The following is a 13256-nucleotide window of genomic DNA, read 5'->3' as shown; positions in this document are numbered from 1 at the left end:
TACAGTGATTTCCTTGGCTGGGGGTGGGGACGGGATATGGATGTCCAGGGAAATTTGTTTATGGTCTGATCTTACCAATGAGGGGTTTTCCTCTGGTATGGAACAGAGTCCCCATGTTGGTGATGACCAGGTCCAATATGTTGTTCCCTCTTATGGGAGTGGTGACCAGTTGTTCCATTGTGTTAGAGTTTATAAATTCAAGGAACCATTGGGAGAGGTTGTTTGGGCTTGAGTAGTTTTCCCAGTCAATGTTTGGGTAGTTGAAGTCACCCAACAACATAGTGTTTGGAGAGACCTTCATATTTCTCCAATGTTCTCAGGAATGCCAAGAGGGGTTCCTGTAATAGAGCGGGTGTTCTGTAGCAGGCTACAAACTGAAAGGCAGTTTTGCCCGCTGTTAGTTGCACATGGATGGTTTCCGATGCTTCGTGCAGTGCCACTAACCTGGAGGTGTAGGTATCTTTGATGAATATAGATACTCCCCCTCCTTTTGTGCTTCGGTCCGAGCTTTGGGGCCGAAACGCATGGTATGAGTTATAACCTGGTAGTGCTGGGGTGCTCTCAGGAGCCTTGAACCAGGTTTCTGTTACTGCACAGACATCGATTTTCTCCATACTGAGGACAGCCTCGAGTGCATGCATCTTGAGGTTTAGACTTCTGGCGTAGTAGCATTACCTTTAGTTTTTTTATCCTTGGGCTGTCTATGGAGGTGGGTTTGTCCTCTGAGCCTTGCCTAAAAAAGGCACTATGGGTTGGCAAGAGCCTTGGCCAGTATAAGAAAGCCTAAGGGTGACAGGTGCAAGCCGTCCCTAGCGAAGCAACATGGCTTGTCGAGCATGTCATCCCAGGCTGACAGACACTGGATCCCCTTTGAATGACACCAATACTTTAGCCAATTGTTGAAACTGATCATTTTGTCTTTATACTGTGGCATCATTCTTGGTAAGGGCAAGATGCTACTCAAGGTCAGGGTCATACCAGCCTGAGCTACATGGTCAGAGAGCTCCTCTATGTCTCTTTTCATGTAGTCCAGGAAGGTACGTTATCTTTGCGTTTTTTATGCATGCCGGTAGTCGGTTGCTCCGACAGCATAGTGTAATTAAATTTCCTACCTAAGTAGTGTCGTGCGAAATCAAAGCGTCGCTTTACAGTTCGCCTATTGAACCTAACACAAAACCGACAACCAGTGACATCATGGTCTGGGCCTAGGCAAGGTATACAATAAGAATGAAAGTCCTTATGAGGTATTTGCTTTCCACAAGAAATGCAATTGTTAACTTTTTCTGACATCAGACTGAGGCAAGAAAAGGTTCCCCAACTGGGTACTTAGCTTTGAAGACTTCAGACTGAAATTCGATTCGAAAATCTCAAGTGTCAGCCGACTGGCACTTGCGAACTGCTTCTGCTTCGGGCACCGCGCAGCAAGAAAGACTGAAGAAAATGGCGTTGGATGCCTCTTATATACCCCTAGCGCACTGACGTCAGGGAAGAAGCGACAGCAACAGATGCCGGACCAAGACTTTGGAATTCAGGCAGACTGTGGGACTGCCTGACGACAGGATAGCCCAAGTGTGATGACTGCAGCAGGGTAACATGATGAACATCAGTGGCAGACCACTTTGCAATTAAGCCATGATAAAGGACATATCTCAGGGATAAAAATTCAAAGGGGGAAATTCCAGGGAGACTCTCAAAACAGCAAAGTCTAATGACTTCTCATCTTCTCTTTGTCGATGATTTAAAACTGTATAGCTCATCAGATGAGGAACTGAAAGCACAGCTGCAGGTTGTCAAAACTTTTTCAGATGATATTGGAATGTCATTTGGTCTTGATAAATGTGTAAAAGCAACCTTTAAAAAGGGAAAACCTGCAGCACCAGGAAAACATAAGTTTGGGACAAGAATAGGATATAAAAGAACTTGAGCAATAAGGAGTGTATAAATACTTGGGAATTGATGAAGGGTCGGCAATAAAACATGAACAAATGCGAATAAAGCTCAGTAAGGAATACTTCAGAAGACTTAAAAATTAATCCTGAAAACAGCACTTACATCTAGGAACAAGATCCAAGCCATAAATCAATTTGCTCTTCCTGTCCTAACAGTTTTGGAGTGATTGACTGGCCCCAAAAAAGTGTTGGATAGATTGGATATTAAAACAAGAAGGATGCTTCATGCTTACCAAATGATTTATAAAAATCTGTGTATACCAAGATTATATATTCCCCGTTCTGAAGTAGGGATGGGCCTCCTTGAAATTGATTACATGTATAGATCTACAATCATGGGACTCCACACATATCTACTGACCTCACAAGATCCAAATGTAGTGAAAGTTTTGAAACATGAGGAGAATAAATCTAAGATGACTTCTCTGCTTAATGTAGCAGGAACATATAGACGTCAAGCAGGAATCAAAATTATACCAGAAGTAGATAAAAACCAGGCAGCAACTGAATGTCCTAAAAACTAAGAAATAATACAAGGTGAAGGACCAGCTGAGAAGGCAATAAATGTGGAAAAAACAAAAACAGTTGCAAGTATAGAAAACTTCTCGTAGAGCCTCATGTTGATCAAGAGCGAACACAGGAATGGTTAAGGAGAGGCAAATTCACATCAAGAAATGAAAGGTTAATATCGGCAGCCCAAGATAGCGGGTTACGTACATGCTGGTTTACAAAGTCCACTGAACATGTGGGAGAAACAGACATATATAGGTTTTGTAAAACTGAACTGGAAACAGTTGAACACCTTGTTGCTGGTTGCGATGCACTAATGGCAGAGGGACTGTACACTGAAAGGCATAATAATGTGGCGAGGCTGTTACACTGGAGAGTGTGCAAACATTATGATCTCGAAGTGGTTGAAAAACACTGGAAACATGAGCCACAAAGAATCATAGAAAATAATCAAGTATATATTATATTATATGGGATCACCCAATACCAACAGTTCAAAATACAGATGCTAGAAACACAGATATAGTGGTCCAAGAAAAGAAGACAAAAGTAGCACTGATCACTGAAATCTCCACACCCAGTGACTACAGTCTCTTGCGTACAGAAAGACACAAAGTCATAAAATACCTTGATCTGCAGGCAGAAACGAGAGCCGTGTGGAAGAAAGATACCCAGACAGTTCCAATAGCAGAAGGAGCAATCGTATTTAGACTTGTTACCAATTCATCTACCACCGTACGAATTGCAGGATGAGTGATTCCTGGGCACATTGCAAGTGCTGCAAAAAGCACTTTTGGCTAACAGAGTGAAACAATACCAATTTCATGAACTTTAAGTGCACTTTGACTTAGTAATGGGGTCCACTTCCATCATGGTATTGGAAACACAAAAGACTTGGAGAAATTAAAAAAAAAAGACAGGCAGACACGCACGCAGGCACACACAGAGTCAGGTAGGCAGGCGCAGACACATGCAGGCGCGCAGACACACAGGCACACGCAGGCAGGCAGGTAGACACGCAGGGTACACACGCAGGCAGGCACGAAGGGTACACACGCAGGCAGGCAGGCAAGGTGGACAGACAGGCAAGCGGGCAGGCAGGCAGGCAGACAGGCAGAAAGACCCACACACACGGACGGGCAGGCACACACACACGCAGACAGACACGCAGGCAGGCAGACACATGCATGCAGGCACACACATGCATGCAGGCACAGGCAGGCAGGCACACACACACAGGCAGGCAGGCACACACACACAGGCAGGCAGGCACACACACACAGGCAGGCAGGCACACACACACAGGCAGGCAGGCACACACACACAGGCAGGCAGGCACACTCAACTCTGTCCTATACTGGGCTAATAGGATCACCAATTTTCTAGCCAGACCCTGTAGAAATGCCTTAGGTAAAGGTAGTCTACTGGCACACTGTTTCCCACTAACTGCTGCAGCTTCTAAAGGAAATGTATCTAGTATTCAGTCAATTTCAAATGCTATTTGCGGATTTATCACTCCCTCCCAAAGACATTACCGCCACTGAAAAAAGCAAACTGGGTACCAGTGAAACAACGTAGTGATTTTCTACTTGTATCTCGACTATTTAATGACACCTTCCTCTCCAATAGCCTCCAGGCTATTCTGAGATGCACCAAGATACAGCCTTTGACATCTAGCCACTAATGTCTTCTCCTCCAATGCCTCCAACCAGGCTTCACTCCACTGTCAGACTATGCTTTCTCAGTCCTTGTCCCAAACTGTAGGAATCTCGCCCTTCTTTCCTTAAAGATCGTACTTCTTACCCCATTTTCCATTCACAAATAAAAGCAAACTTCAAGACACTAGGAACATGCGACTGCTATCTCTCTGGTTATATAACTCACTCTTTTCATGCCTTTCTTTTGTCAGTATACCTTGCTCTATTTTAACATGCCAACTCTGATTTCATTTATATATGTACACACACATACACACACTGTTTATTGCACGTATATACTGTTTTTTTCAATCACTCTGCATATAATGTCATTTACTGTGTTTATTCCCTCACATCAACTACAACATTCACATTACATATAAAATATGTATATATTGCATTTTGTCATTTACTCTGCAGATTATGTCATGCAACTACTTTGTTTTCCTAGGATTGAGACTGAAATGGGTCTAATGGATCAATGCTCTCTCCTGGTTAACAAATTCAAAATAAATAAAATAAACTTCACCTTGATGCATTTTGTATATTGTAAACAGACACTATATATAAAAAAAAAACTCCTCTGCAACTGGCATTACCTGCAAACGTCACTTCCACTACCTCTGGTTTGTTGCTGGAAAAATAAGAAAAAAGCAGAATTAAAGCATGATAAACACACAAAGTCTTTTTTCCTTTTTTATAAGTTTTACATACAGAACAGAACATTTCTAAGACAGTATTTTCTTCTAACTCTTTTAAACACATGGATTGAAAGATCCCATTAACACTGCAGAGAGGTAACTACACTGGTACACGTGGAAACCTGTGTGTGTCATACTCCAGCCACATATGGAAGCCTGTGCGTGTTGTATCTTACCATTTACCAAATATTTACTCTCTCGACAGTCTTACCACTTTCTCAGTCTCCACTCTGACCAAGATCTAGAACTCCATTCTTTGCCAGGTGTGACCGACTATGCACACAATCCTGCCTCAACTTTACAAACACGCGTCATGAGTATGAAAATGGGTCATTTATTTGCATTTGTTAATCAGGATCCACCAGCTGAGCAAGTGTTCATTTCAATGGAGGTCCAGGGAGAAAAACTCCCATTTTAACATAAAATTCAGTGACAATCAGCAGCATTCTCCGTTCCAATTGGTAGTCCAAATAGGCAGTATGAATTACACGATAATTTTTACTGCTAAAATAAATGTGCTGTCGTGTGACGCGCATAAACCATTTAAATGTGCTGTCGTGTGACGCGCATAAACCATTTAAATGTGCCATCGTGTGACGCACATAAACCATTTAAATGTGCCGTCATGTGACGCGCATAAACCATTTAAATATGCTGTCGTGTGACATGCATAAACCATTTTCCCTCTACAAGACAAAGTGCTCATATCCACCACAGGCAAACAGAAAGGTATGCACCATGCCTAAAGTTAGAGAACTTACTGGAAAAATGACCAGTTTAACACTAGTCTAGTCCAGATACAGATTTGCTGTATCCAGAACTGTTTGTAAGCTTCTGAGCCCCCCAGAACTTTGTGTGTTGGAGGGGAGCCTTCTAGCTTGTCAGTGGGAGTGGTAAGCACTAGGTAGCCTATCTACCACAAGAGTGGTTTCTAGCCCAGAAATTGTAGATTACTGGCCGTCTGGGCAGTTTTCCATCCCTTTCAACTTTCTGGTTTAAAACCCAGTGTTTGCGCACAGTGGAGCGGCGGTTAGCTTAGGTAAAGTATTACCGGTGCCAGAAAGTCTGCGCTTCAATTTTTCCCTTGGAATGTGCTTGTTTGTTTTACTTCTTGCACTTCAATTAGCTTAATCAACTAGCACTTTAACAGGCCTTTGTAGTATTTATAGCACACTTGCAATTTCCGGTGCTTTCGTCTGGTACTCTGAGGCAGTGTGGCAACTATCTAATGTACACAGACAACCCTCTCCTCTTACCTGCCAACACTCAAACATTTGAGAGATACACTTATATCACCAAACTGGAGGCAGTGCATACTCCAACCAAGACTGGACTAGCTGGTCAAGAGAAGGTCAATACCTGCAACTCACTACAAAGAACACACAGCCCTCCAAAACACCACCCATCACAACCCACACACAGAAACACAAACCATACATCCACCTTCGTGGAGGTTCTCAATAAAAATGTACCCAAACAACAGAGAGCCCCTGAGACAGAAATGCACTAGACCACCACCCCCAGAACACAGTTCACCACCACAGTGTGGCCCTCAACCTAAGCCCTTAAGGCAAAACAATTTGCCCAATGTACTAATCATATGAGACTCAATTGTGAGGCACACTGATGTCCCACTCACTAGGATGAGCAAGGAAAAGGTGACAGTCAGTTTTTTATCAGGTGCCAGGATCCACCACATAACGCATGCACTCGGGTCCCTCCACAAGTACAAATATGACTCCGCCATTGTCCATGTGGGTGTGAATGACCAGAGATGTACCTCCCTAGAATACATGAAGAGAGATGTGATGGAACTCTCTGATTATGTGGCCCAGGTAGGTATGACCCTAGCCCTTAGCAGTATTCTACCATCACCTAGAATGATACCACAGTACGAGCAGAAAATGATTGACTTCAACAATTGGCTAAGTTTCTGGTGTCATTCTACGAGGATCCAGTATCTGTCTGCCTGGGACAACATGATAGACGGACCTCGATGCTTTGCCAGGGACCGTCTGCATTTGTCACCACTGGGATTCCAGGTACTGGCTAAGCCTCCTGCCATCCCCTACAGTGCCTTTTTTAGGCAGTGTTCCAAAGACCAAAATTCCACCATGCAATTTGAGAGTCATGCTGCTCAATGCTAGAAGTCTAAATCTCAAGATGCACTTGCTCGAAGCTCTCTTCAAAATGGAGAATGTCAACATATGTGCTGTAACAGAGACCTGGTTTAGAGAGACAGAAAGCACCCCTGAATTCCCAGGCTACAACTCATTCCATACCTTTCAGCCCCAAAATACGTCTGGAAGCTCCAAAGACAGTGGTGTCTCCATATTCTTAAAGGATACTCACACCTCTAGACTGGTAGCCCAGCATAATGCATCAGAGATATTTCAGGTACAACACTGGGAAGACGATGATACAAGTCATAGCCTGCTACAGAAACCCAAACATGTCTTTAGACTCTCACTCCAAATTCCCAAGCACCCTGGAATCTATCAAGGTCCAACCCAATACTCTCATACTGGGTAACTTCAAACTACCCTTCCATCAACTGGGAAAACTATTCAAGTACCAATGTACAGGCCCAACGCTTTCTGGAATTTATCAATTCCAATGTCTGGACCAGCTCATTCTGACCACCACTAGAGGGAAGCAACATCCACGACCTGGTTATCACAAACTTGGGAGACTGTTGCTCCACACCTACAGTCAATTCCTCCCTGGTTAAATCCCACCACAAACTGAAATCTCCATCTCACCTACAACCCCCGCTAAGGTGACCACCCCGAAAAACTTCTCTAAAGCCGACTTTGGGCTCCGAAAAACAGAGGTGGCAAACTTCAGCCCCATGCCAATGGAAAACAGCTGCATGACTGCCAAATCATACACCACTGCACTGTACGAGCACGTACACAAATGCATGGAGCTTGCCATACCAAACAGAACTAAGACGCACTCCTCCAAATAAGGAAAGCCAATCTGGTGGTTCCAAACCATCAAACTCTACAATAGAAGGAAGAAACTGTTGCAGAAATAAAAAAAATGAAGTCACAAGACTGGAAATCCTCCCTTATTTATTATTTATTTTTATTTTTATTTTACATTTGTTAACCGGGCTAGTCTGGCTGGATACATGTCCATTTTCAGCAGAGGCCCGAGGAGAAAAGCTCCACTATCAGACTAATACACTATAATATATGAAGTCATTAATAATACTATCTATACAAATAAAACTAAAAACTAATATAGTATAATACGGCAAAATACAAATGCAAATACATTTTTCATGTACAAATCTGACTAGATGACAATCAAAATTCAGTCAGGGGCTGAGGAGAAAAGCTTCAGTATCAAAAAACAATTTAAAGTTAAAAAAATATCCATAGTAGCTAGTCATGACAACAAAAAGGTCTTGGCTGAAAGCATAAAAGAGGTTAATATATAGTGTTAAACAGGCAGGTTAGTAGTGTAAAAGATATTATCAGTCTAAACAAAAGGTTGAGATCCCTTATCAAATCCTCCAAAGCCAGCTATGAAGGCAGAATTGTGGCCAACACCAAAAACAAACCACAAAGCCTTCTATAGCTATATCAAAAACCTCCAAGGCAATACCCAGATTTGCTTTGAGTTATTGCACAATGGCATCTCCTATACTGAGCCAACAGATATAGCCAACATACTGGCAGACATTCAGTGCCAACTTTACCCCCCCCCCCCCCAAGGGTCCTATCACAATACCAAACGAAAGCCTGGTCCCCACCATTTCTGTGGCACAGGTAAAAGCTGCATTGTCCAAAGCCAAGAATACAGGGTCTATGGGACCTGATAATATTCCTAGCTGTGTCCTACATGAGCTATAAAATGAACTGGCACCACATGTGTATGCCCTGTTCAATCACAGCCTTACCTCAAAATATGTCCCTAACGAATGGCGTAATGCTACAGTCATCCCACTCCATAAAGAGGGAGCAACTACAGACCCTGGGAACCATCACCCCATTAGCCTAACGAGGCCGGCATGCAAAGCTCTGGAGTCCATCATCAGGGACCTGCTTAACAAAGATATAGGCAATCTCCAAACTCTTGACCCCACGCAATTTGGATTTGTCAAGGGGAGATCCTGCCTGCTGAACCTGGTTGACTTCTTCGAGGCAGTCACCAAGGCTGTGGATGAGGGTAAGGCAGTGCATACAGCCAATCTTGACCTGGCCAAGGCCTTTGATGCCATTCCCCACTCAGGCATCATTAATAAACTCCCCAAACTAGGCATCAATCCTTAGATCACTAGGTGGGTTGCAAATTGGCTCACAAAAAGGACCCACAGAGTAAAAGTTGCACATTCCACGTTAGACTGTTGACCAGTCACTAGTGGGGTCCCACAGGGCTCGGTCTTGGGCTCTCTCCTGTTTGGCATCTACTTCTCAGAAGTAGAGACCAGCACAGGAGGACTCTGGCTGACCAAGTTCGCTGATGACTGCAAGCTAGGGGTCATTATCAACTCCCCAAGTGATGCAGACAGCCTACAAAAGGGCCTCTCTGAGACCAATGACTGGGACAGAACCATGGCCTTATGTTTAATGCCAAACAATGCGTTATCATCCCTTTTGGAAAAAAACTCAGTTCCCACAAGTTACCACAATGATGGGAGTCCACTGAACATTGAAGGGGCCATAAGAGATCTGGGCACCCAGGGCGACAACCACCTCACCTTCGACCACCACACTGCCACTGTGGTCAGAAAGTCCTTCTACATGGCAAATCTTATAACCAAAGGTTTCACATTCAGAAAGAAAGAGGTCATCAATCATCGAATACAACTCCCCATTTGGTATGTACCGGACCATACAACAGCTGGAGAGGCCACAAAAGTACCTCACAAAAAGGATCCTAGGCCTTAAACACATGTCCTACACAGACAGCCTCAAGAATCTTCAGCTGTTCTCAGTCTCTTGTCGTCTACTTAGAGGTGATCTCTGCTTGCCTTACAAAGCCATGTCAGACCCAGCCCTACTTGAAATGCTACATCTAAAGAAATCTCAGTCCCCCTGCACCACATGCTCCAGAGATCACAACCTCATTACCACAATTAACAGAACATGCTGGAGGGACAGGTTCATCTCCCAAAGACTGCCCATACTCTGGAATAAACTTCCTATTCATGTCAACCAGAGCAACTCGCTGGCCATCTTCAAGACAAATCTTGACGGAGTGGATGGGTAACAAAGTTCACCCCAGGGATCACTCCAGTTGCCCTACTGGATAGGGGCACTGTGAACTATCAGGTGGCATGGTGCCTGGTCAATTTTTTTTTGGGCTAGGCTTGTAAAGGCTCCAGGGCCATTAGCCTAGTACACACCTACGAACCTATGAACTGGTGGACCCACAAATTTCTTCAATTCACTGTCCTCACAACCAGCAGTTATTTAATCCCAACAACTGTACCTCAGCCTCCTACATGTTGCCCTTTACCTCTTACTTGCCGTCTGGTTAAAATGACAAAGTTAAAAATTGTACCTTATTAGCAAACAAATTACTACTGCTTGACATTCTGACCTATTTCACACACGCACACAAAATCTCTCTCGCTCTCTCTATACAGTTTGCATGGGGTCTATAACACATCGAACTTGTACAAGTTCGAACGATGTAATATCAAACCCAAAAGCCCAAAACCGCATAACGAACACACAGAACAGTGATATTTTTCCCCAGGGGAAAAAAAATAAAAAAATAAAAAATAAATCGCTGTTCCCTAACAAACAAAAAACATAACTTAATCTAAAACTATGTGCCCCCCCCCCCCACTTAAATACACGAACTCCGAGATCGCACCACAGTGGAGGAAATAGCAAAGCCCCAAAAACGGACCACCAATTTTTTTTCCTGGGGGGGGGGGGGTGTCAATGCGCCGTGGCTTTGCTATGTTTGCGTTTCGAAATTTTGGGTTCGATATTACATCGTTCAAACTTATACAAGTTAGACGATGTAATATAGACCCGTTTGCATGGCCTCACTACATTTTGGTTGGATCACTTTCTTGTTAGCCCTAGAAGCAAAATGACTACAATTATTGTCACAAACAGTTCCAAAGACTTTGTGGCTCTGCTAAATAAATCTTATTTTTCATCCAATGTTTGCATTCTTATGTGGTAGTTGGATATGCACTCTAAAAATAACCCTGCTCAACAGACATCCCCCTCCCCTTATCCCACAATCAGTAAACAAGCGTTACCCAAATACCATGACGACACATTTGGGTTGGTAGTAACACTGGTAGCACCAGCGCAAACAAGACCAGCACGTGCTTAGTCAAATTTAATTTCTCACGGTATCAAATTTCCCAAGACCATCCATAACTCTGTGGTCCTAAGGACACTCCAGATCTCAAAGTCCAACACAAAGATGAAACCCAGCAAAACTACTAGTGAATATTCAAGAAGCCCAGACGCCCCCTTTTCCATGCTGAATTAGAGATGCCCACAATCATCCACCGCTTTCTTGAAGGGTTATATATTGCTGGGCAAAGTTCAGATGAGAAGTGTGAGTCACCTTACATAACACAGTTTGATTCCAATTTTTACCGATGCTGAATGTCTTATGTGCAGGTTCACCAGTGTGAAGGGGGGTATTCTTAAATTAAAAAGTCTTTTAATGCTTTTTATACAAGGCACAGGTTTCCTTAAAGAAAGCAAACCGATACAGAAGAGAGACCATCTTTTGTAGTCCTTCAATTCTCTTGGTGTAGAATCACTGTACCTTCTCTGTACCAGATGGTGTACAAGTCCGAACACAGTGCATCACATTCTAAAAATGACTTGATAACAGCTGTACATAGGGAACAGTGGCAGGGATCACGGCCCCACTTGACCAACTCAACATGCTATGCAAATGACAGCTGTTGCATCAAATGGCTGTTAGCTACCTGCAAGGTCATCAAGGTCTAGTTGTACTCATTTTTAGTTGTTGCCATCAAAAGTATATATAAAGCTACCTACAAGGTCATCAAGGTCTAGGTTGCACTCATTTTTAGTTGTTGCCATCAAAAGTATATATAAAGCTACCTACAAGGTCATCAAGGTCTAGGTTGTACTCATTTTTAGTTGTTGCCATCAAAAGTATATATAAAGCTACCTACAAGGTCATCAAGGTCTAGTTTAGTTTAGTTTGTTTATAGGTAATTATATTAGTTCCTATTAGTAATTTGTTTTTGCATGCTAATTTTTCTTTTTTGTCTTTACAATTATCCTGGTGTTTTTGTTGTATTACATTTCAAATGTTGTATGTTTTTTATATATACTGTGGAGCTTTTCTCCCCGGGCCTCTACTGAAAATGGAAATGTATCCAGCTAGACTAGCCCGGTCAACAAATGTAAAATAAAATAAATAAATAAATAAAAATAGTTGTAGTCATTTTTAGTTGTTGCCATCAAAAGTATATATAAAGCTACCTGCAAGGTCATCAAGGTCTAGTTGTAGTCATTTTTAGTTGTTGCCATCAAAAGTATATATAAAGCCATCAGGAAGGTTTTGCCAAGTGCCAGCATGAGCTGTCCCTGCAGGGAACATTTATACCGCACCGTTTTTGTGTAATCTTAAAGGCCATCTGAAGGGAAGTGTTGTCAGCAGATGCAAGGAATCCACCACAGCTTGCAGACATCTGCATATCTGGTAAGCAGAATGTTGGTGTCCATTCTAATGTCTAACAAAAAGATGCCAAGAAAGAGTAAGCCCCCAAACACGGCCTTCATAGACTTCACTGGGAATGAAGAACAGAGGACAGAATTCCTTTCCTTACCTGTTATGTATGGGCCATGCTTCTAATTAGAGTCTGAACTTGCACTGGCTTCTCGGACTTGTGGGTCCCTAAAGGACTGAATGACTCGTCACTGGGTACAGTGTCAGAAACTTGGATCAAGGTAAGCTACAAAGACAGACGTTTTCATACAGTGAGGTGGTTGCACTCAAGATATTCATGAGATTAAGCAGGATTGTCTACCTTTGAGACAACTTACTGGGTTAGGTCAGGGAAAACGAATGCCATGATTATTTTCTACGCTTTGTACGTCATGCATGTAAGACGGAGTGGTCTGTGACCACTGGGATCTATCCAAGGGCCTTCCTTGTGGGCTGGAACTGTGACAGCCTATTTCTAGATATCAGGGACATAGCTAGATTTCAATGCTCTGTTGGTAACATACAAGATGTATGCTAGGCTACTTCTTATGTAAATTCAGCCTACAACTCTTATCTAGTTCCATGGAATTGGAGTTTCGGACCTTCTAGAGAGCAAAGGTGGGTATTTTCCAAGTAACTTCAAGTGGGATTGCATTGCTGGGAAAAAAAAAAGCTGGGGTTACCCTTTGCAGCCTTAAACCTGTGCTGAATCTGCATGCCAC

The 13256-nt window shown here is 43.0% G+C and overlaps 1 protein-coding gene across 1 annotated transcript in view; it reads right to left on the bottom strand.

Moving 5' to 3' along the window:
• The window catches only part of ARPC2 (actin related protein 2/3 complex subunit 2), an 855630-nt gene that overhangs the window by 782108 nt on the left and 60266 nt on the right, over positions 1-13256 (bottom strand). Inside the window, exon 2 of the mRNA XM_044074812.1 lies at positions 4756-4790. Coding sequence (XP_043930747.1) covers positions 4756-4790 — 35 coding nt within the window. The remainder of the gene's footprint in view (positions 1-4755; positions 4791-13256) is intronic.

The sequence above is a fragment of the Protopterus annectens genome, chromosome 6.part0 (genome assembly GCF_019279795.1).
Source record: "Protopterus annectens isolate FY-2018-M chromosome 6.part0, PAN1.0, whole genome shotgun sequence".
Taxonomy (NCBI): Eukaryota; Metazoa; Chordata; order Ceratodontiformes; family Protopteridae; genus Protopterus; species Protopterus annectens.
Note: the sequence above shows the minus strand (reverse complement) of the source record. Positions and strands in the feature narration are given on the sequence as shown.